The following is a 22536-nucleotide window of genomic DNA, read 5'->3' as shown; positions in this document are numbered from 1 at the left end:
CATAGACATCATAGACCCCTCTAAATGGGCTGGAAGATGTCAAACCATTAACTTTGACTGTCTCAACATTACTGATATTTTGGAATAATTTATTTTGGCTGCTATTCACAGAAAGAATTCACTATTTCCAGGTTTTGTTCTAACTTAAAACAATTTTTTGTTGTATTGGCTTTTGGCAATGACTCAAAAGAACTTCTTTTTCTATCTGTAGGGTCTATGTTCTTCCAGGTTCTTAAGTACATACCTAACTGTAAACACAAAACAGTATTTCTGAGTGCAGAGAAACTGCTCAAGTGATTTAAGTTAGACACATGGTTAAAAATTTTGTGGAACTCATTATGCTGAAAATGCGTATATATAAATTATAATATATATAATATATGTAACATATATAATCTTTAAAATAAGCATTTTCTCCTCCAGAAAGTACACCCAGATATCCTGAAAGTATTATTAAACAGCACCGAACATACTAAAATCCTTATTTGGTAATTGCAAAGTTAAACCATGTCTAAAGTTGTGTAGGGTGATTTCCTTGATATTAAGTTTTAATATTGCTACATTGTTTTGAATCCTTATTTAAACAGTGATGGGAGAGAACAGGAAGAAAATGATGTACAGTGAAAGCATAAAATAAATAAACAGAGAGTGAAAAAATACAACATCTCTGCAAAGTCATATACTCCATCCAAAATCAACTTCATGCAGGTTGTTCAATATAAAAGGAATTGATTAAAAACCTACAAGATACTCTTTGATATGAGCAGCTGTTGGTGAGATAATTTGCTTTCTTGCTGCTAATATGTTCGTGAATTTTATTAGGAAAATCTGCCTTATGTCTTGAATCAGAAGAAGGACAAGGGAGATAGCATATTGCATGCATGATGCAAGGAGTACAGTAATGCAAAACATCTGGGTGGAGAGGACGACAGTTCAAACTGATGTTCAGTCTATTAAAAAAGCAACCTTCTCTTTGTTTTTTCCTTTTCCCTCAGAAAAAAAAATAGCATTGATAGATTTCTCCTTGAAAAAGCATCTTTTTTCAATCCACTCATATAAGTTTGCTAACCTGATGATCTGTATGAAAAATCTTACATACCATATTTATGAGAAAGCAGTTTTAGAGGTCCTGTAGCTGATTTTAACCAGAACTACTCTTTGTACACTGGTAACCCCGTGTCAGTTTCCACAGGAGAAAATTTGGCTGTTTATTGATAAACTCTTAAGAAAAATGTGCTTTTCTTACACCAGTATATGAATTTAATATTTATTGATTCAGTTATTAATATAAGCGAATCAAATACACTTGGTGTTTTTTCAGTTTTACTTCATAAACATGTACCTATTTTATCAAGTAATTAGCAGACAATGAATCATGAACAACAAATAACTGCATCTCAGGCATAAATATGTGAACTTTTGGGACTTCCAAACATTTCTTGGAAATTGGGAAGCTACATAAATTTTTGTTATTAGGTTTTCCCAGCAGTGATAAAATAAAGTTACCTTTTTTCCCACAAATTTTAAAATCCATTCTCATGCCCTCATTTTTGTCTAGCTTTGTTAGAGAGTATTATGTTTTCATATTCTTTCAAACAGTGATCTTGATAGACACTTAAAATATAGTAATTGTGGTCTGAATGAGTACTTGATGTTGGCTGCAAAACAAATTCAATCTGCATTAAGGAAACTCATCCTATAGTTAGAAGGGACAATATGAGACTATGCTGAATCCTTTCCATTTTGCCATAAAAAAAAGCTGTTAGGGCAAATCAGCGGATTCTTTGGTATAAATTTAACAATTACCAACTACCACTCAGGAGGACAGTGCTAACTTACTTGTGTGCACTCTTCACTCCCTAGTTGTGAAGTAAAACTTCGTAGTTTAAACCATCCTCATGCAAGCAGAGCGGGAAAAAATTGTCAGAATTTGTTGATTCTTGGTTGCGTGAACATCATCTCACACTTGAATCACATTGAAAAGAGCAATAAACATCCGCTTTAGGTTGTAGAACCCCAAAACACAAAAATCGCTTGTTTTAAGGCTGTGCTTTGCTTAGTGAGATTTCAAGAACTTTACTCCTTCTTGCTCAATTGAATGTTTTAACCTACAAAAAAAGAGCATATAAGTAGCTAAGTCTTCTTTGTAAAACCAAAAAAAGATTTTACATATGGTAAGGAAGAGAATCCATTCCTTTTTCTGCTGGCAAAGAACACCACCACTTCTAAACATAGCGACGTCATATTTTCTTACCCTCATAATTTTCTTTTCACTTTCACTTCTCATTCAAGAAAGCTGAAGTACCAGCTCTTTTTCCTCATTTCCCTATTCAAGTAAATCTACCCGTTCTTCTAGAAATCCTAAGCAGACATCATCTGGCAAGCCTATCTACTTTAGGGTAAATCAAAGAGCTCTTTTGCAAAGGTGACATTTTCAAAGCTTGGTGTGTGAAACTAAACAAATATTTGTGTGACCCTAACTTACACATGCGGAATTCATATCTACAAATACCAAAGGGGTATCTAATTAGACATGAGTGTGTGAAAAGAACTGATTTGTGCATACATACTGCGTATGCTTGAGTATAAACTGTCATTGCACAAATATGTGACTAGGTCCAGTCTTTCTAATTTTTTCATTTATTTTCTTCCTCTTCTTTGCTCATACTATTAGCTCCTGCAAGTCCCAAGTCAGTCAGAGGCTGCACCATCATCTAGAACACCTTCATCCCCATATATCAGGCAGTAAAAATGCAATCTCAGAACTCTCTTTTTCCCTTGATAACTGGTATTCATACCTTATATTGAGTAAAGTTTCCTATCTCTCTTATTAACTCACAGCTAAAATAATGAGCCTTTGGCTTCAATATTTTCTTGTAAAATACTGTAACTGGTTTGATTTCTGCATCTTAGGGGAATAGACTTCTTTGCTCTATTAGAATTAGAGCAGTATTTTCTTTTGCAAGAAGCTGTATGTGTAGTTGTGTCTGTCTGGTAAGCAGTTAGTCCTCATATACGCAGCCTGTTTAATGCATTCTTCATATGCTTAATGTGATTTAAAGGACCATGTTTCGCTCTTAACTTTTGACTCTCAATCACTTAGCAATTAACAGCACTGATTTAAGACATTCACATCTTCCACCTGTCTGCTGCCATTGCCCTTCTGAAGATTACTGACCTGGAAGAATTGGCAGAAGGGGAGATGTTTCCACCCTGGGCTTTTGCCAAGTAAATCCCATTTTCTTAGCACAAACTCACCTTTTTCAGGAGTTTAAAATCTGATACCAGACTTTGCAGTGTCATGGTTGTCGGCACACATTTCCTCCTCAGATAGGAAGGAAATCTGTGGCAGAAGGAGTGGACAAAGGATAAGGCTGCAAGATTCTTTAAAACATCACAATATTGTTCACTAGAAAGACCTTTCTTTGTGTCTCTTGTGAACCTAGGATAGCTACCCCCTTACTCTTCCCATCATTCAGAGGATTCAACACTCTGCCTTTTCATGTTCAACACTCCCATAGAAGCACTTTTGTGTGTGAAGGAGTTTCAGATGTGTATCTTTGAAGTGTTTTCCAAAGATCAACATCATTATAGTATTAAGTTTATGATCTTATGGTTTACTGTTCTCACCTTTCCCCATAATAAATTTCTCTCAGTATAATTTAAATGCAGGGCAGCAGCTCTTGCGGCATTGTAAAACAGTACTTTCCGATGGCATGTTTGTTCCTGTTGCTTAAGCATGCTCTCACTCCTGTGAGCTTTCCTTTTCGCAATTCGTAATTATGCGCTGAAAATAAACTAAAGTGGTATTTCACTCCCTTTATATATTTGAGTTGTATGCTGCAGTAAGCTTTAAAGAAAACCCATAGGTTTTTATTCATGACATCATGAAATAAACTTTTATATTCCCTCATTGGTATTTAGCTGTTTGATGGGTATTTGTATAATATGAGGACTTCTAGGGGTAATTATATAAACAATTCATATGAAGAATAGTGCTACTCATCTAATTTCTTCTGACTTTAAGTAGAAGTTCTACAGCTTTATATTGTGTTATTTTATGTCATTCAAAGCTCTGTGTTACGTTAAAAAACTGTCTTAAGCCTTTGACCTTTATACTTATTTCTCAGTGTAGCATTTAGTTTTTGTTGAGAACATTCAAACTGAATTAAAGTAACATTTGTTTGTGTTCTGACTGAATGATTCCTTAACTTTTTTTTTTCTTTTTTAAGGTAAAAAAATCATATCAGAGCCTACAACTGTTAAGCTGATTACATCTCTGAAAACTGACAGTGTGAAATCGTCCTCTGCTAAAGTTACTCTTACACCTCCTGTTTTTGAGACTTCGATTACTGAAGTGGCTCTCACCAAAACAGAGGTCCCTGCTTTGGAGGAAACAACCCTAGAGACTGAAGAAGACATAGAAATGACTACTGATGTGGCTGAGGAAAAAAGGGAAATGGAGGTGCTTCTAGAGAACGTTAAGTTAACCACCCTTCTACCTCAGACTGTCACAGATGGCGAAATAAGCACTTACGATACACTGGGAAGGACTGAATATGATGTTTCACCTAGGTTAACAGAGAGCACATCTGCAGCTTTGGAACTGGAGCACACTTACTCTGAAGCAGAATTGCCGGAGGAACAAGGTAGGTCTGAAAGCATTGAGGACGCTTTCTTGACCTCTATAATTTTTCAGGATAGCACAGCTGTAGCTAAGAGTTCCACTGGTTCGTGGGAAGATACTGAAACAGGAGATACACAAAAACATGATGCTGATAATCAGACTGAACAAATAGAAGTGGGTCCTATGATGACAGCTACAGATAGCTTGTTACCAACTCCTCAGAAAGAGTTTCCCAGGACAGGGACTTCAGTTTCACTAACAAAAGAGAATATGTATGTTGGTGCCCACTCAACAAAAGAACCCACAAAAAAGTCAATGGAGGCAAAATCTGACAAGAAACTTACAACTGTTGTAATCCCTAAAGCTTTGTTCACTGATCAGTATGATCTTACTACAGAGGGGGAGGGCAGAGAGAGCATGTACACCGTTATGCCTGATAGAGTTTCTGGCATGGCTACTGGTAGCGTCCCAGAATCAGATGTGCCTGCTGCACCAGAGACACTTGTAGACGAGCATGCAGTAACCACTGGACAATTTTCTACAGCAGATGAGTCAACTCCATTTGTTAAATTTAGTTCTGCGACCGTGTTTGATAATGAGGCGTCAGCTGAAGGAAGCAGAGAGGACCTGAGAGATGTGCAGCCTACCGTGTCATCTGGAATACCTGTATCCTTTTCTGTATCAACTGTTAATCAAACAGGATCTGAGGCCATCGCTCCCTCAGGAAGTACTGTTTCCTCGCAAAACTTTGGAGAAGGCAGCACATCTGTTATCCACTCATCTCAGCAAATGGAAGGATCAGCCATTTTAGAGGAGCAGGAGCCAGAAGTGAGAACAATGGATGTTGAGATCGCTCATGCCACAGCCGTCATTCCTACTTGTGTTACAGCAGAATCTGAGGGACGTTCTGCAAGTGAGAAGTTCACACAGTCTCCTCCAGCTTCTGGCATGTGGCTGCCGACAGGCAGAGATCAGGGGTATATGACAGAAGAGTCATCTCATATTAAGAGAATACATGAGTTAGATACAGAAGATGGTATCTCTGGAATGGAGCCTACATCATCTCCAGGGCAAATTACAGAATACACAAAGCATCCAGGATCTCCGATTTCAGCAGTTACAGATGAAACTGAGACAAGCACGGAGCCAGTGGAAACGAAAAGTGGTGAAGAAGCTGTATCAGCTGATTTTGATCAGAGTAAAGATACTACAGGTGTCTCCCACACAAGCAGCTCTTTGGATTTGGAAATGATCACAGTATCCAAAATGTCAGTGGATGAAAGTAGTGCAACAATAAAGTCTTTTAGCTCCTCAAGTGTTACTGTATTATCGACTGCTCTGCCCACAGTCATGGAGGTAACTGAGCATGAGGGAGACGAAACATCAGGGTATATTTTGAAAACATCCATTCCTACCCCAGAAGTTGAACAAAGAGAGGCTAATGAGACATTAGCAGCGATGCCTGCTGAAGAAGTCTCTACTGAAATGGAGGTCTCAAAAGACATAGTGACAGAGGAAGGCCAGACAAGCAGTGTGACATCAGCTGAGGAGTCGTCAGTGGCAACACTTCAAGACAGAAAAGGAACACCATCAGCTGGCTTTGCAGGGACAGAGGAATCTATTATATTTACAGATGTAACGAGGGTAGATACTACAGTTCCACAGGAAGAACATGATGCTTCCCTAGTTCCAACTACTGTAGAAAGTGAGGTCACTAGAGATATGCCAGTTACTGATCAGACTCCTTTTGATGGTACCTTTCATACAGAAGCAACAGAAACAACTGCAAAAGATAGTGAGGTGTTCCCAGAGGAACACTCCATGAAAGATCAGGATAAGGAGCCAGATACTGCCACAGAGTCTACCTTATCTGTGACATCTGTCCAAATGCATGAACAAAAGACGGCACCAGGATCTGAATCATCTCAAATAGCTATTCAGGAAAAACAGGATGAGACAGGTTCAGCTTATGATGAGACATATCCAGCAACAGAAGTATCAGTGCCTGCAGTGAAGCTCACAGATTATGGAAGAGTTCTGGGACCTGATGAAACTAGCACCAGGTCCTTGCATCTCACAGTGACTCTGAAAGCTGAAACTGCTACTGATCCAGAAGAGAAGGTCACTGAAGTGATGCCTATAACAGCGGGTACCCAAGCAAAAACATACGAAAGCAGAGGAACCCCCACCAGGGAAGAAGACAGTGATGTAGTGAGCTGGGTATCTATGTTGCCCCCCCATACGATGCCGACAAGTCGTTCTACTGTGGAAAGCATTACTCATCTGACTTTGGGAGCTTCTCCAAGCCAAACTCTGGAAGGTTCAGGGATATCAGAAGGACCTGAAGAAATGAAAACAGCTATATTTTCAACTAATGCAACAGATAAGGCAACAATTCTCAGTGATGTAACAACATCTTCCATTAGTGCTGTAGACAAAGTTCAGCCTACATCACCATCCAAACCTTTTGTTACTCAAAAGTCACCGCGTATCATTCCTGAGGAAGAAGAGGAGGTAACAAGCAATGACATCATCATAATTGATGAATCTATTTCTCCCAGTAAAGCCACTGCTGATGACGATCTGACAGGAAAGATGTTAGAACCAGAAATCGATAAGGAATATTTCACAGCCTCAACTGCTACTGCAGTTGCACGACCTACTGCACCACCCACAGTGAAGGAGGCCACAGAGGCTTTACAACCTCAAGAGGTGTCTCCTTCTACTTCACACCCTGATAGTGGAAATGACATAAGATTGTATGTTATTCAAATCACAGGCAATGATACAGGTAAGATTTTGCCTTTTAGACCAGCAGTCCATCAGAATGGACAGTTTATCATAACAAACTGGTGTACTTTAGAAAATACTGGAGATGTTTCTTGGATCACTGAAGGATGCAAAGTACAAGTTTTATCTAGACAGCAACTGACTAAATATTGGTAGGTCTCCTTTTCTATCCATTAAAAAAACCTCAGAAATATGTTATATATATGGTTTGGGGTAAGATTAATTTCTATGTAATGAATATAAAACTGTTGTATTTCCTCTTGAAAGTCATGATGGCTATAGTCCAGTTTTCTTGTTTAATGTTGTCAAGTCACTGATTCAGCTATCTGTGAAACAAGCATTTTAATTTCACAGCTTCCATTCCATGCATTACTCGTCCTAAACGAAGCACTAGATTATTTTAACATTTCATTAGTCTGTAGCAATTAACAACGCCATGTACAGTGTAGTCAACTAAAAAAGGTTAAGGTACTCTACTGTGTCCACAAGTGGACCTCCTGTGATTTGGGGGAAGGGTTTTTGCACATTTTTGCATCATATCATAATATTTTTTAATCTGTTTATAGAATCTGTGCTGCAAATTTTTAGTTTCATTACATTTTTTAGCTGATGGCACTGTACATGTGTATATAGCTTCAATTCCATGGGTATCCAGAACAGAAACTCCTGAAGTAGCAATGAACTGTTGAGTTTTATGATGAATATGTCTCCATAATGCAATAGCTGAAGGCTATGCAATTTTACATTAAAGAAGCCTGTCAACTGACTATTATTTAAGATGTCTTGGTAAAACCTTATTTTTCTAAATGAAATGTAAAAGAACCGACAAAAAGGAAAAAGCTCAAAATATCTATTAGGTTCAATGTTGCTTTCTCTTTAATAATTTTATAGTTATTTAATAATTATTTTATTTTTTGAAGGAACAGAGTAAAAATCCATTTTATGTCTTACATACCTTAACTATATGCAATGCTTTTGAATGGTTATATAAGAAACTGTTTTCTCATTGGTTCTTGGCATAACACCCGTATCTTTGAAGAACTTACCCAACAGAATTCATAATTTATGGAAGTCTTTTGGTTGGTTTTGTCAGGTTTGTGCTTGGTAGACTTTCATACAAAAATCAAAAGGCAGAAGTAGTTTTTTTGATGTGTGCTATATCATTAATAGACTTTTGATACAGTCGGTTTAGTATCTTTATTCACTTTATGCCTATTAATCTACTTTATATTTACAAGATGTAAAACTGCACAAGTCATATCAGTGGTAGCTTAACCTTCTATTTCAGAAAATAATAGTCTGTTATTTTAACGTTTGAACACTACTTTTGTTTCTGTGGCATATTATCATTATTTTGTCTGAAACTTTAGATGTTGCCAGTGTCTTGGAAGTCTCAATTAAATGAGACAAGTCCGGTAAGTCAGAACAGAAGGGTAATTTCTGGAGACTAGAGTTAAGCCACCTATTAAGTACTTTTGTACCTGTGGAAATTTGGTTAATTTGGCTTAATAATTAATAGTTGGACTGTCTAGTAGTGAACTAGTTTTCCCTGTTACATTGTTGAGTTATACTACAGTTTATTGCATATGGGAGAGTGGCTTGTGCGGGGCAGCTGTATGTTCCAGGCAGATGGAAAGAATTAGAATGGTTTGGAAGGGTGTGGAAACCTGGTGTTTTCTTCAAATAGTGCACAACGTATATAATTCAGGATTTCTCTGCATATACATCAAGGAGAGTCTTATTTTATACTTTTTTTCAGAATGGTGTGGGTACTGTGATTCATTAAATTAGGAATTAGTTCAAGCTGGATTATCTAAAGGACAGTGGATCAATGCATAGCTGCTCTTCGTAGCTACTCTTGCTTTCACTCGGGTGATCAGGTCCTTAGGACAGAGTTTCTTCAGAATTTGCCTTCTGCATCTCCACAAAGTTTCTAAAGCTCTGCATGCATTTTCCAGGGATATATGTGCATATGTGTGGGGGTGTTTATAAGCAGAGTTAAAGCTATACATCATTAACATTCTGCCTTTAGGAATGATTTAGTCTGTCAGCACAGAAAAAAATGTCTTTTTCTTGAAATATTATGAGATTCTTTATATGGCACTATCTGTATTCTCTTTAAACATAAAGGGATTTATTATGTATCTAGTGCAAGGTCACAAAGGAGTTTTCTTTATTTTTCTGTTTTCAGAATCTGACAGTGGAAATTCCTCCATTTAGCTATCCACAGAGAAAAGGCACCCTATACCTACTTACCACAAGTTAAGTTTGAGCTGCCAAAGATTTATTCTGTCTGAGGATTCAGATTAGTGTTTTCCTTTCTTTCTCCAGAAATGAAAGACGGCATGTGAAAAATCCTGTCAATCCCAGTTTCGTTTCATTGTTCCTCAGTCCATAAACTTTTCTTTGTGCTGAAGAAAATGTACATAGGAGGTGCTGAAGAGGAATGAATTTGGCAAATATTACTAACATATGCCTTCCACTAGGACATAGTTCAACTTCTTATTCTATCACTCTTTGTTTGAAAATTGATCTGCAGTCATACAGGAACTACATAAACTGTACCTTTGGCTTTTTGTTCTCAGCTAAATGGGAACAAGAAATACAGTTTTCATCATTACATCTCTCTGTTAAAACAAAGGTTTTTCCTCCTTTGGCCTGTTTTCAAGGTGATATAGCTTAGCATTCTCAAATAAAATAAACAGTGAGGGTTATAAGCAAAGGCCTTCATGATTTTCAAGTCAAGAGTCCAAAAGTAAGACCGTGTAAGAAATAACAACTTGCTTAGCAGAGCCCTTCAAATAATAGCTGTTTCAAATAGAAATAATAATGAGAGGTTTGCTGTATAAGTGGTATTGTGTATAAATGGATATAATATTTTCTTTTTTGTGTATGCACAAGTGTTGGAAATATTTATGTGATTAATTTTTTTTTCATCTTTATTCACCTCCTTGTTGTTCAGCTTTTGCCAGAAGCTACAGTTCAATAGTGAAGCAGAAATACGGTACCATGTTTTGTTTCCTATCAGCTGTATCACTTAATTACAGTAAAATCTTGCTATTATACTAATACAGCTGAATATTATTCTCTGCAGCTCCATTTACCGTCTGCAGCGTAGGCATAATAGTACTTAAGTGCTCCATGGAGGTGCTGTTAGGCTTTGTTAGTTATGAGCAAGATTTTATACTCCACGTGGAAGAGAAGTGTCATGCCAAATGAATGGAGTTTGGAGAGACGCAGACTTTTTTAGCAGTTCCTAGCAAGCAGGGGAGCGCGTATCCCCTGCAGCACAGGAGTCCCTTGGCGATCGGTGGGTGTCCTGCCTCCCGGTGAAGTGTGGGGAGAGCAGCCCATTGCTGCTCTGGGTCTGGTGGCTTCACCTGTGGCCATGCACTGGTAGAGGGAGAAGCGGGAAGGATTTCTTGCGCCCTTCTTCTCAGTCTCAAACCCTCGCTAAACTGGCACCAACTTTGCTGAAGTGCTTTGAAGTCTTTGGCTGGAATGTGCTGTCGATGTATGGAATGTGTTACGGATGTATGGAATGTGGGGGATATTATTCTTCATTATTATTGTAGACTCAAGCTGCACTTGAAAGACGTTGAATGTTGACTGGGTTAAATTCAATTAAATATAGTGGCAAGGATCTTAGGCTGTCCTAGATCCCCTCCACCCCCCCTTAATATGAAGTAGTACAACATATAACTGAAAGTTGATATTAAGTATTTTCAATTTTTTAATACAATAAGCCCTTAAATTTATTAGACCAGAAAAAGTTTCTCCTAGAGGACTTCTTTTCTCACGCCAACCAAGAGGTAAATAGTTATACTCCTAGCTTTTAAAATGCATGCTTGCAATCAATTAAAACTTTCATAAAGGAAGTTTCAGTTACTTTTAGAAAAAAAAAATTTATCCATGGAAACAGAAGTAATTTGGGGCCCTGGAGGAAGGTCAATCTCATTAGCTTAAATTCTGGAAAATGCACTCTAGTGCCGATAAGAAAGAACACACTGCTGAATGGATTAAGCTCCTTATTTGTATAAGAATACAGCAGTTTTTATTGAGAAAATGTATTGTACAAACAATCCATATACTTCCATGTCAGCAAGTGTGAGGCAGGTGCACAAATTAATGAGGGATATAAGGCATGGTTTTTCTGACAGCCTATGGCACACGGGCAGATCTAGGGCAGGTGTTCCAATTAATGAGGAAAATATATTTGTGCACGGGGAAACATCCCTTTTTATGCTACAAAAAGGACCACGCACATGTTTCATAATGGAAGGAGCTTGGGACTTCATTCACTTGGGATCGTGACCGTATTGTGAAAGTGAGAAAGCAAAATAGCCCTGCACTGTGATGTGTTATCACATTAGCAGCTTTCCATTGCATCAGGTGGGACAGAGGAGTTTGTCTTTCACTGCAAAGATGCAAAACTTGCCACCTCGTGCCCTTTTATGTTCTCATAGCTCCTATGTATTGTAGTGATGAGGGCTGATGCTGTTGCTGGAAGGTAATGGATTAACACAGCTGAAAAAAAAAACCCCAAACCTGAAGGAACTTTTCAGCTCATAAAGCTTTTATGAGCTGAAAAATGCTTGTGGGGGTGTTGTTTAACAGTGGTTGAGGGGATGCTAGAAACATAACTCCTGTCTGTATCAGGAGTAATTTGCACACCTGCATTTTTTGGAGACATTTAAAAGTCTTAGTGAATATGTTTCAAAGTGCTTATTGGACCCTGGGACTCACACCAGCTCTGTCTGGTTTCTTGTCCCCTCCAGCTTTGAACAGAACAAAATTGCAGGAACTTGTGCTTTGTAGATGTGGAATTTTATGGAAAGAGGTTACAAACCTTTGTGTTTCAACATGTAATTCTCTGACATGCATATTTCTGTCTTAGCAGTGTAAGAGGGCATGTGAAATTTTAATGAAATGCAGAATGGTAATGAGTCATAGTCATAAACCTTAACAAAGAAGGCAGAATAGAGTCTTTTCAGGTCCGTCTTAGGCCTTGTCTTAAAATTCACTTAATCCTGTTGTCTTCACAGCTCCTTCTGGAGGGCTGTCCAAGATCGTCATGGCTCTCTTTAAGTCTGATTCTAATATCTAGCTTGAATTGCTTCTTGGCCAGTTTATACCCATGTTTATTCTTGCCAGCATTGTCTTTAGCTTGAATAGGTCTTTTTTCTTCCTGACACTTATCCCTTGATACTTCTATTTCTCTGTCCAGTTATAGAGAATAACCATGTACCCTTTCAGCCTTCGTTTTGCTAACTTCTGAGAGGAATGTGTGCGTGGGAGAGTGGAAATGCGCTGGGAGCATGCTGGGAGGAAAGACGCTGGCTCTGTTCCGGAGGCTGTGGGTTTCGGGTTGGTGCTATGACCACACCAGATGATGGTGTGGAGGGACAGGAGCAACGTGCCTCGCAACACCATTTCCAGGCAGCACCTCACTTGAATAGAGCCAGCTTAAAAGCGTGCAGCATGTAGGCTTGTATCTGTCTGCACCTGTACCCACATTGTTCTCTTTTAAGTTATTTTATTTATGCCCACTGGCAAATATCTATCTGGACACTGTTCTTTGTAGTATATACACATGTGCTACGTGCAATTTTTGGTGTACCTTTCAAAAGTTACATGTATTAATTATTGTGTTAGAGAGACTTCTGCTGAAGGTGAGGACACTTTGTCTTTTATGTGCTGAAATCACCATTTGTTTTTTCTCAGCTGAAAAGTATATGCTATTGAGACCTATTGTTTATTCATAGGACCGATTTCAAATCAAAGTTTATTGTAAAGGAAAGATGCTGTTTTGCATTCACTGCATTCTGGTGCTTTATGCAGTGACTGATAACACACCCAAGTGGACGTGTATGAATAGGACTTCCCTGCCCATGCAAGCTGTTCAGCTTTCTTAACAAATGATTAATTCTTGATCACTGTCATGCATTTAAGAGAAGAAGAGTTCCAAATGTACCTAAACATTGCAGTGAGCAAAGTACCATTTGATTTGCAAGTACATTTCAACTTGTAGGCATTTGGACGTGGTGGTCTGTGGCCACAGTTTATTGATATTGTGCAACTAGACTGACCTGAATTAATTTCTGGTGGGATGTCGATGCAATCGTAAAAATGGCCTCACATGGGCTGAACCAACTTCCCATCTTAGTAAATGCAAAATCTCCTGTTTATTTAATGGAGGGCTGGGCTTGTCTCCTTATTGACTGTAATGTTCCAGCTGAGATCAAGATTATGGCAGCTGCTGCTCTCACCAACCCTGGAGAAAGACCACATTCCCTGCTGCCCTGAGCGTGCTGCAGTCAATGGACATGGTCTTATTTCAGTGTTTGAATTAGTAATGCGGTCCTTCCTGATAGTATTTTGTTTTGAGCCCTGGGCTTGTGTGTTCAGCTAAGAAAGAAAACCACCTTGTGGTTTTGAAACATATTTCCAAATAGGTTTGTCAGTGTCCGATAGCTACTCAAGTAATTTTCATGCCCTGAATGACTGAACTCTCTGTGTTATTCATAAAACCTGGCATAGAGACAGCCACGTTCTCGTTTTGTCTAGAGTAACTGAAGTGTTAAATGCTAAGTAACATGGCCAGATTCTGATATCATCTTCCCCAGTGTAATGACACCATAGTAATTCCAATGAGGTGATTGAGAGCAGAATTGTTATGGGGATGTGGGGATGGTAGGTATCAGAATGTCTTCATAATGTTTACAGCTTCTGGTTCATTCTATAATTAGGTGATTTTTTTCTTCAGAACGAATTTGTGTCACATATTTAACCCAAACTGATAGACCTGTTGCTTAGTTAAACCAGCTGGAATTTTTCTATATTAGAATACTCATGTTGAATGGTGCTGTGGAGGGTTTTTTAAAATAGGTTGGACACCATCACATATAAATCATATTTAAAATGCAACAGCAATGATGCCCTGTATGAAAGCAAACCCTAGTAAACAAGTAACTGTAATAAATTCAAGCTTTTTGTACGCTACTTCTTTTTCCAAAACAAAGGAAAAGGAAAAAAACCAACCCCATATCCAACAGAGCTGAAACTTGATACTTAGAAAGTTTGACAAGAAGCTAAGACTGTGAATTAATAAGTAGTCTTTAGGCCACTCTTGCTGGCTCTTCCTGAAGACTTATTATAGAACAATAATTTCTTTTTTCACTTTCCTTTATAGACTTCCATAGATACAAGGAAATTAAATACTGTTCAGAGGATGCCTATACATTCCCCGCTGTTTTTGCATTGTTTCCAAGGAAACATCTCAGATCTAGACATAAGGATTACACATTTCTGGCTTTCTTATAGCTCTGTGTTTGTTCATGAGAGAAATGAAGGAAGTTTATTCATAGGTACAATGTAGTTTTTATACTTCTGTTGTGAAGGAGATGAGTTATTTTAGAAGTTTTGTTTACACATGGAGAAAGTCTTAAGAAATCCTATTGCAGAAAAGATGAGCTGTCTTTTACGTGGAAACACAATATGAATTAATTTTTTTGAGGAAAGTGGTTTTCTGTACCAAGGTTTTCTGAATGTAACCAGATTGTAGCAAATCTTAGTACTTATGATGAGGATATAATCTTTTCTGCCTCTTTCAGAAAATATTATCTATACCATTTTACTTTACATAAAATGATTCATTGGATACAGTGAAACTCTGAGTGAATACAGGATGTGATGCTGGAAATGTAAATAAAGATATTTTTATGAGCAGCTCAAAGGCTAAAGATCTTACTGGAAAGTCATTCCCTTAAGATGGGTCACTTGATAATTAAGCTGTTAATAGCACTTTAAAAATATTTGTTGGCTATTCTTTCTTTTTGAGTATGTAGTTTTCTGTGGTCTTTTTTGCAGTTGTTCTTTGCACATTTTAGATTTAATGATTGAAGAAATCCTTGCTAACCCAGCTAGTCTTTTTCTATCTCCCTCTTTTTGCAAGTGTTTAGATGATAAATTTGATCAATAATATACATAATACCCGCTGGTGTCTTTCAAGATACTTGTGAATTATTTCCTGGCACAAGTCAGGATGTGTTCAGAGTGACTGCTGCATATTTTGTGTCGCCTTTGGGAACACGAAGCAGAAGTCATCTATCTTTTTTCTATGGAGTCATTCACATTTTTTAAAAAACTGCTCAGTGAATTGTATTAGGACTTGTCTGACCAGTCCCATATTACTATATTTGCTTAAAGGAGGGGAACTCTGTATAAAAAATTGTATAGAAATATCTCTTCATTAATGATTAGAGCTGAAATCCCTGAGGAGGGGAAATGCAGTTGGAATTTTGTTCCTGATCAGGAGCAATCTTATCTTCCAGCTGTCCATGCCTTCTTTGGTATTACCTCCGCTGCACTGCCTTACTTTTTTGTTACCCAGCATTAGCTTAAAAAGTGCATAAGAAACATTAATTTTTAACTTTTTTAACCTTAATCCTGGATTTTTCGTGTAGTACCTCATCAAGCGAGAGTGCCATTGTTTCAGTGGGAGGTTTTTGGCATTAAGAAAAGAATTTCCATGTATTTGATGTATTTTTTTTGGCAAAATAACAACAAAGATTGTGCCTATATGTACACAGAGTGGCATTGGGATTTTTTATAAGATTTTTTGTGGGATTTTGTCTAAACTATTTTTTTCCTTTCTTGGAAGTGGTGGGTGAAATGATTTTTGGGTTACTCATGCATTTACTACTCAGGCTTATAGTGAGTTTCCAGTGACATTTTTAGTTAAATATTAAATATTACGTGCAAAACTCTTGAGAGCTTTAGAAATGCTGTGTACACTTGGTCCAACTGACAGGCAAGGATAAAGACCACAGGGTATATCCTCTGGTGAAACCAGACAGTAATAATGGGGTTATAATGGTGAGTGAACCTGGAAAGAGCTTTTGAGTGGTCCTGGTGTCTTTTGCCTTAGTGCAGGTACTCCTTTTCATGCTTGAAGAAACCAAAGTTAATGTAAGTTCCCACAGCATTTCTTGGACTAATCATCTGAACAACAACTAAATTTGGTTGATTTCATGCCATCAGGAAGAAGGGCATTAATGTCAAACTCATCACAGTTTGGAAATTACTAAATTGCAATAGGTAACAAAGGCACTGATGTTTGTTTTTGCTGTTTGTGCGTGTTGGGTGTAGAAGTCCAGCATTGCCAAGTGAGAAACACTGCTGACATTGCAGTGCATGTAATTGATAGTAGTTTAGCATGGCATTGAGTTACCAGGATTACCAGATGACCTAAGAGGGCATAAGATAGTTGTATACTCTACCCTATGTGAAGCAGAAATGCTACGAAAATCAATGAAATTCAAGTATTTCTATGTCTCCAAAATGTTACTCAAGCATTTATTTGTTCTTACCTTAATTGAATTATTTGGCTACTTGGGCTATATGCTTTTTTTCAGTTTATTCAGTTATTAATTAATTTTATTAATTCTGAGTCAGTAGCCATATAACCATGTTAGTGTAGGATGGAGTTTGTGCTAATAGGTTTATAGTCAAAAGTCCGTCCCCTTCTGCCATTTTTTTAGTGCTGCACCAAGGTTACCACAGCTAGGCATCTATTTTTAGCTATAGTTCGTTGAAAACTTTTGTTCTCAAGTATTGTCCAACAAAAATGTCTTTTTCAAAAACCAAGTGTTTCTAAAAACAAGTTAATAGTTTTCCAAAACAAATGTTCCATTTTTACCAAGGAAAAAAACCTAGATGGAAAAAGTTCTGCTTTTAAAAGAAAAATTAAACCATTTCCCATTTTTATATATGCATGTGATTATATGGTTAAAAAGAAGCTTATGCTCTGTATGCATTATACGTTCTTTTCCCAGCTACGAGCAATGAAATGGTTAAATATTTACAGGTATACTGGAACTTGCTCTCAGATAAGTCTTCTCCAGTTATAAGCTTATTCTAGAGTATTTGCTGCATCAGGCTTCCTTTTCTGCTCCGCTCTTCTTTCTATTTCATCTGCTGTTCACATGTCTCTGCAGAGTTCAGGAAAATGTGAGGATCAAAGGCACCCCAAAAGTTGATCCAGGTAGAAATTATGTATCAAAATACTGTTTAGTATTTAATTTTTGAAAGGCTTTCAAGCATGTGGCACTGCCCTCCTTTTCCTAAAATTGTGTCTGAAAGAGAGTCACACTTGTGTCATTCTGTTTGCATTAGTGAGGTTTTTACAGCTTTATGTCGGTCTAACTGAGAATCCGGTTTATCCCTAGGCTGCTTTGGATGTTTAATACCCAAAGCAATCATGTTTATTAACCCCTATAGCTAAATTTCAAAAATTTTCAGCTTTTTTTTCCACAAGTCAAGGGATGATGCTAAGAATACTCCATTAAAATTGAAATTACAGAATCCACTCTGTGTCTTCTGAATAATATTTGCAAAGCACGAGACTCAGATCTATGTGCAAAAATCCATGTGCCATGTATGTCAATATTTATGTGCATAATCACTCTAATTGTATATTCTAAAACATGTATTTGCATTTAAGGTATTATGAAGATACTTTAGTAACTGCTGTAGTAACTCAAGTAATTTTGCACAAGCAGGTGGGTCTAGACAAGGGTGATTTGCCCCACAATGGACTTTTCCAGCAAAGCTTTGGTTGTATTCCAATGAAGAAAACTGAAGCTTAAAAAAAGATGTGCCATGACAGAATGAGTGTATGTTGCCACATGATAAATAGCTCTAAATATCTCCCCAAAAGGAGCAGGGACTGCAATCAAACAGTGTATCTGATCAGCTGTGATGTTGAGTGCTGGCTGCACGACCAGAGGGCTTCGCAGACATTAAATTAAAAGTGTGGTTATGAGGTACTTGAAAGATGCTTGGAAAATTGTAGGAGATAAAATGTCAGAAAAGCATCATGATAAGTGGCAGTACAGATACATAAACTTCCCCAGATATCTGTAAAAAGAGCGTGGTGGGGTGGATCAGGTGGGGTAATCATCATCGTAGCTTTAGTTCTTTGAACAGAGTCATTCAGAATGAAGCCATTTTGCATAGGGAGAATCCTCCTGAAAATGTATGTTTGTTTTTTTTTCTTTCTTTTCCTTCCTTTCTTCCTTCCTTGCTTCCTTCCGTCATTCCTTCCTTTTTTCCTTTTTCTTCTTTCTTTTTCTTTCTTTTTTTTCTTTCTTGCTCTTTCTCTCTCTTTTTTCTTTCTTCCTCCCTTTCTCTCTCTCCCTCCCTCTTCTCTTTCTTTCTTCCTTTCTTTCTTTCTTTTCTCATAAATATACAGCCACATATATAAACACTATTGTCTGTCTTAGAGCTTGAACATCAGAATATTTTCTGGTTTAGTTTTGCCACATAAAATTCCTCTTTTGGGACAAATTACTTTGATTAAGAAAGTAAATTTTAGAACATGCCTACTATGTAAGCCAACCTTTATTACTCCTATGCTAATATAATATCAACCTAATTTTTTCCAGAACTACCACAATAAGGAGTATACTGGAAGTTTGCTCCTAAAGCCAAATGTTGTTGGCATTGCTGGAGAAAGGGGCAGGGGAAGGATTGTTCATTACAGGCCATTTCTCACCTGAGCAGCCACAGGAGCAGTCAAATGGTGGACATCTGCTTTGACATTGTAACTGTAGTGTTTTGACTTTCGCCCCAAATTTTTGTTGTAATGAGTCATTTTTGGTTCTTCTGGCAGGGGACACTCTCTTCCCATGTTAGTAGGGCCAGAACTGTTTCCTTCTTGTTCCATCTGTGTAACAGCAGAAGCATTTGAGGTTGCTGCGGTGTAATATGCCGTAAGTGTAACCAAGGGATGGCGGTGAAGGGGGCTAGGAAAGGGCAAGACCTGTTGATATCGCAGTGTTTCTACCTCATTCATGGTATACCACACATGAGACCAAGGCTGAAGTCATTTTAGTGAGCAGTTGCTTTCCTTCCCAGCCAGGACCTGATGAGTTGTCCTGTGGAGTTGGACTTTTCTATATATATATCCAGACAGACCAGCTAATCCAGATACCGTGTGACTGCACAGTCTGAATTTTTCCTTTGTTTAGGATTTCAGCTGGAGAAAATGATTTATTACTTGCCAGTTGTTTGTTTTTGGGTTGTTTAGCCCTGCAGAGTTTTAGAATTATCTTCTCCGTAGGCAGTAAGTAAAATGTTGTCATTGGAAGGATGCTCGTGTCAGGGACCGCTCAGGAGGAGACACCGCTGGCTGGAGTGTCGTTTTGTAAATGACATATTGGAGTAGAAAGGAAGTGGGAATAGTTGTCCTTAGAATATTGTATGACAAATATTCAGTCATTATCCAGAGAACTGTATTCTGCACTTGCTGGGCCTTAGACTTGACACTGCAACACTGCCATTTTTAACAACTTGACATTTTACTCAATCTGGTTTTTCTTAACAAGTTTACCGCTGCGTCGGGAGGGAACACAGGAAGCAATGAGGCTGAAGGAAACGCCAGAGATTGCCAGAAGGTTTCATGATATGCATTTATAATAAAACAGTTCCTTTATTTCTGACATGGTTTTTGCATCATCATGTCTATTACTTTAAAATTTGGCAGGGGTGTTTAAGCACAGCCATGCAGGCCAGAGCCCTGTGCAAAACAGATGTCCACATAAGCGACATCCACTTTCCAGGTGTTTCTGGTCATAGCCAACAACTCTGTCAAGATGGAGCTTGGGGGAATGGTATAGCTGTAAAAAGGCTGCAGTTTAGGAACATGCCAGCAATTGATACTCAAGTTTTCAACAGGGCTGTGTCTTGCATGGAAACAGAGACGCCCAAATATGGTAAAGCAGACTGGATAAGTGAATTTGAGCAGGCAAGACTGACCACCCACCTTGAATTACTTTCAACTCCTACCCAGCCAGCTGTGCAAAAATTATTCTTTTCAAATAATTTTCTTCCAGAAATTTACTTGAGTAGTTGAGATTTTTATGCAAGGTCAATGATTTTTTTTTTTTTTTTACTGCTGATGAGATTTAAAAAATGCAAACTTCTCTTTTGACTGTCAGAAGGAGAACAAAATGTAAAATTTTGATAAAATTTAGAAGGTAAAATAAATAAACCTATTGAAACGTGCCCCACATCCTTAAGCATTTCTAAAGGGAGCCAAAGTTAACAAAACTTTTAGAAATGTATATCCAGCTGGGGAACATTTTTAAGTGAACTAAATAAAACCTTTTGTTTATTTAGACTGAACAGTAATCAAGAACTGGATTTTACTAGACCTCATCATACATACTAGTCATGTTAATGTGAGGCAGAAGGATTAAAATAATCAAAAATTTAATTATTTCTGGACCTTTCTTTGTTGTCTTTTACTTAGGTGTGTATAATAGTAGCCATGTTTCTTTAACACCTTAGACCAGCTCCTTGGCAGTATTCCCACCTTTTCCTGACGGGGGAGATGGGGTATGCCTGAAGCACTGTTGCACTTTGACCGTGCTTAGGTAGGTTAATGATATTACAAGATGGCACAAGTTAGAGGAATTGCGTATACCAAAGGCTGACACTTGGAATTTTCCTTTAGCAGGAAATGTCTGTATTTCAAAATCTTATTTCTTTTGAAATGAGATGAAAAGAACAATTAAAAAAATCCCTTTTCTATGAAACAAAATGGCCCAAAAGATGTTATCAGAATGTTTTGTTTCTGTAAATTGAAGTTTTCTCTTCCAATTTAAATGTAATATTTTAAGGGGGAAAAAAAGCCCTAAATATAAAGGTATTGAAACAAAAAAAATTAAATCGTTTTTTTGTATGGGGGCCATCTTGTCAGATCGCTTCTTTACTTCTTCTGTATGCTTTTAAAACAAAATATGTTCAATGAGACTGACACATTCCTGTGGAATTGGTTGAGTTTTTTTTCGCTGGAAGAGTTTCAGCAAGCCATAGACATAAAACTGCTTGAATCCATCCAGACTGCAAATCTGGTCCGTGGCACAGCTGAGGTTCAGGGGAGTCAATATATGACATAAAGCTGTTTAAGTCTTTCCTCATGCTACATCGTCTCCCAAGCCCATACACGAGGCTTCACCGGACTTTCAGGGGGTTTAAATAAACCGTTTTGAACCTCTTCTACTTTGAGATTCCTAAATATTTTCCAGATGAAGTGGAGACACCTGTTGGCTGAATTTAAGTCTACTGACTGTAGGCTGGCTCTTGGTAGGTCACCTTTGCAAACCTGTCAGGGGTGTCCCGCAAACGTGCAGGGATTTTGAGATAACAAATTAAAGCCATTAGTTTAGGTTATTCAGAGAGTCTTAATCCAACGCAGTGTGCATGTTTACTGGATTATTCTGTGGATCGTCCGTTTGGATCCGCTTTTCACAGCAGCTTCAATCTGCAGCAAATTCTATGAACGTACGAAAATGAAGAATAATTCATGCATCTGCCTTCGGTCCTCAGTGCCGTCAGTGTGCTTTTCATAGCATATTTTTACAATCTGTTCCTGCAATAACTTTCTCAGAATAATGTTTTTTGAACGAGTGAGGGTCTAATCAATAGCTGTTATGAAGCTTGAGACACCTGACTTGTCATTTAACAGCCTACCTAAGCTAATGGTCTGCTCTTCCACGGTGAGCTGAACAGTTGTGCTAACTGCTAGGTATTAGGTATTTTGCTTGTCCCCTGATCCTAGTCCCGGACACCTCTGACTTTGATTTCAGAGCATCTGATCAGTTGGAGGTGACGTCTAAGGCTGTTGCCAGGTAGTGCAAATTTATCATCATGTGTGTGATGGAAGTTTTCTGCAGGAGGTGATGTCTGTGGTACAGTGCAGACCAACCGTGGTAAAGAAGAGGAGGCCTATAAAAATAAATGTAGAGTACATATCTGTGAGGAAGAAACAAGGTAACTTAACGTAGAAAACAGAGAGGTTAACAAGTATGCACAGGGGGAAAAAAAACAAATTTTCTCAATTTTTATCTTAAATTAAATTGTTTCTTGCTTTTCTGTCTGAGCCAGACATTTTTAATTTTTGTTGCAACTTACCACATTACCTTTTTCACAGTCACCAAATGTTACATTTGCAGAATTTTGATAAAAAAACATATTTTAATGACATTTTAGTCATACCGTGGTCTAAATTCTCCCTGATACAATTCTGTTAAACCCAAACCCAAAATTTTCTG

At 37.8% G+C, this 22536-nt stretch overlaps 1 protein-coding gene across 2 annotated transcripts in view; it reads left to right on the top strand.

Moving 5' to 3' along the window:
* The window catches only part of VCAN (versican), a 112363-nt gene that overhangs the window by 49077 nt on the left and 40750 nt on the right, over positions 1 to 22536 (top strand). Inside the window, exon 7 of one of the 2 annotated variants that reach the window (XM_075138150.1) lies at positions 4233 to 4649. In XM_075138150.1, coding sequence (XP_074994251.1) covers positions 4233 to 4649 — 417 coding nt within the window. Of the gene's footprint in view, positions 1 to 4232; positions 7419 to 22536 lie in introns of both variants that reach the window. The other variant, XM_075138149.1, reaches the window with a different exon arrangement.

The sequence above is a fragment of the Calonectris borealis genome, chromosome Z (assembly GCF_964195595.1).
Source record: "Calonectris borealis chromosome Z, bCalBor7.hap1.2, whole genome shotgun sequence".
Taxonomy (NCBI): Eukaryota; Metazoa; Chordata; class Aves; order Procellariiformes; family Procellariidae; genus Calonectris; species Calonectris borealis.
This window is presented reverse-complemented; position numbering and strand designations above follow the sequence as displayed.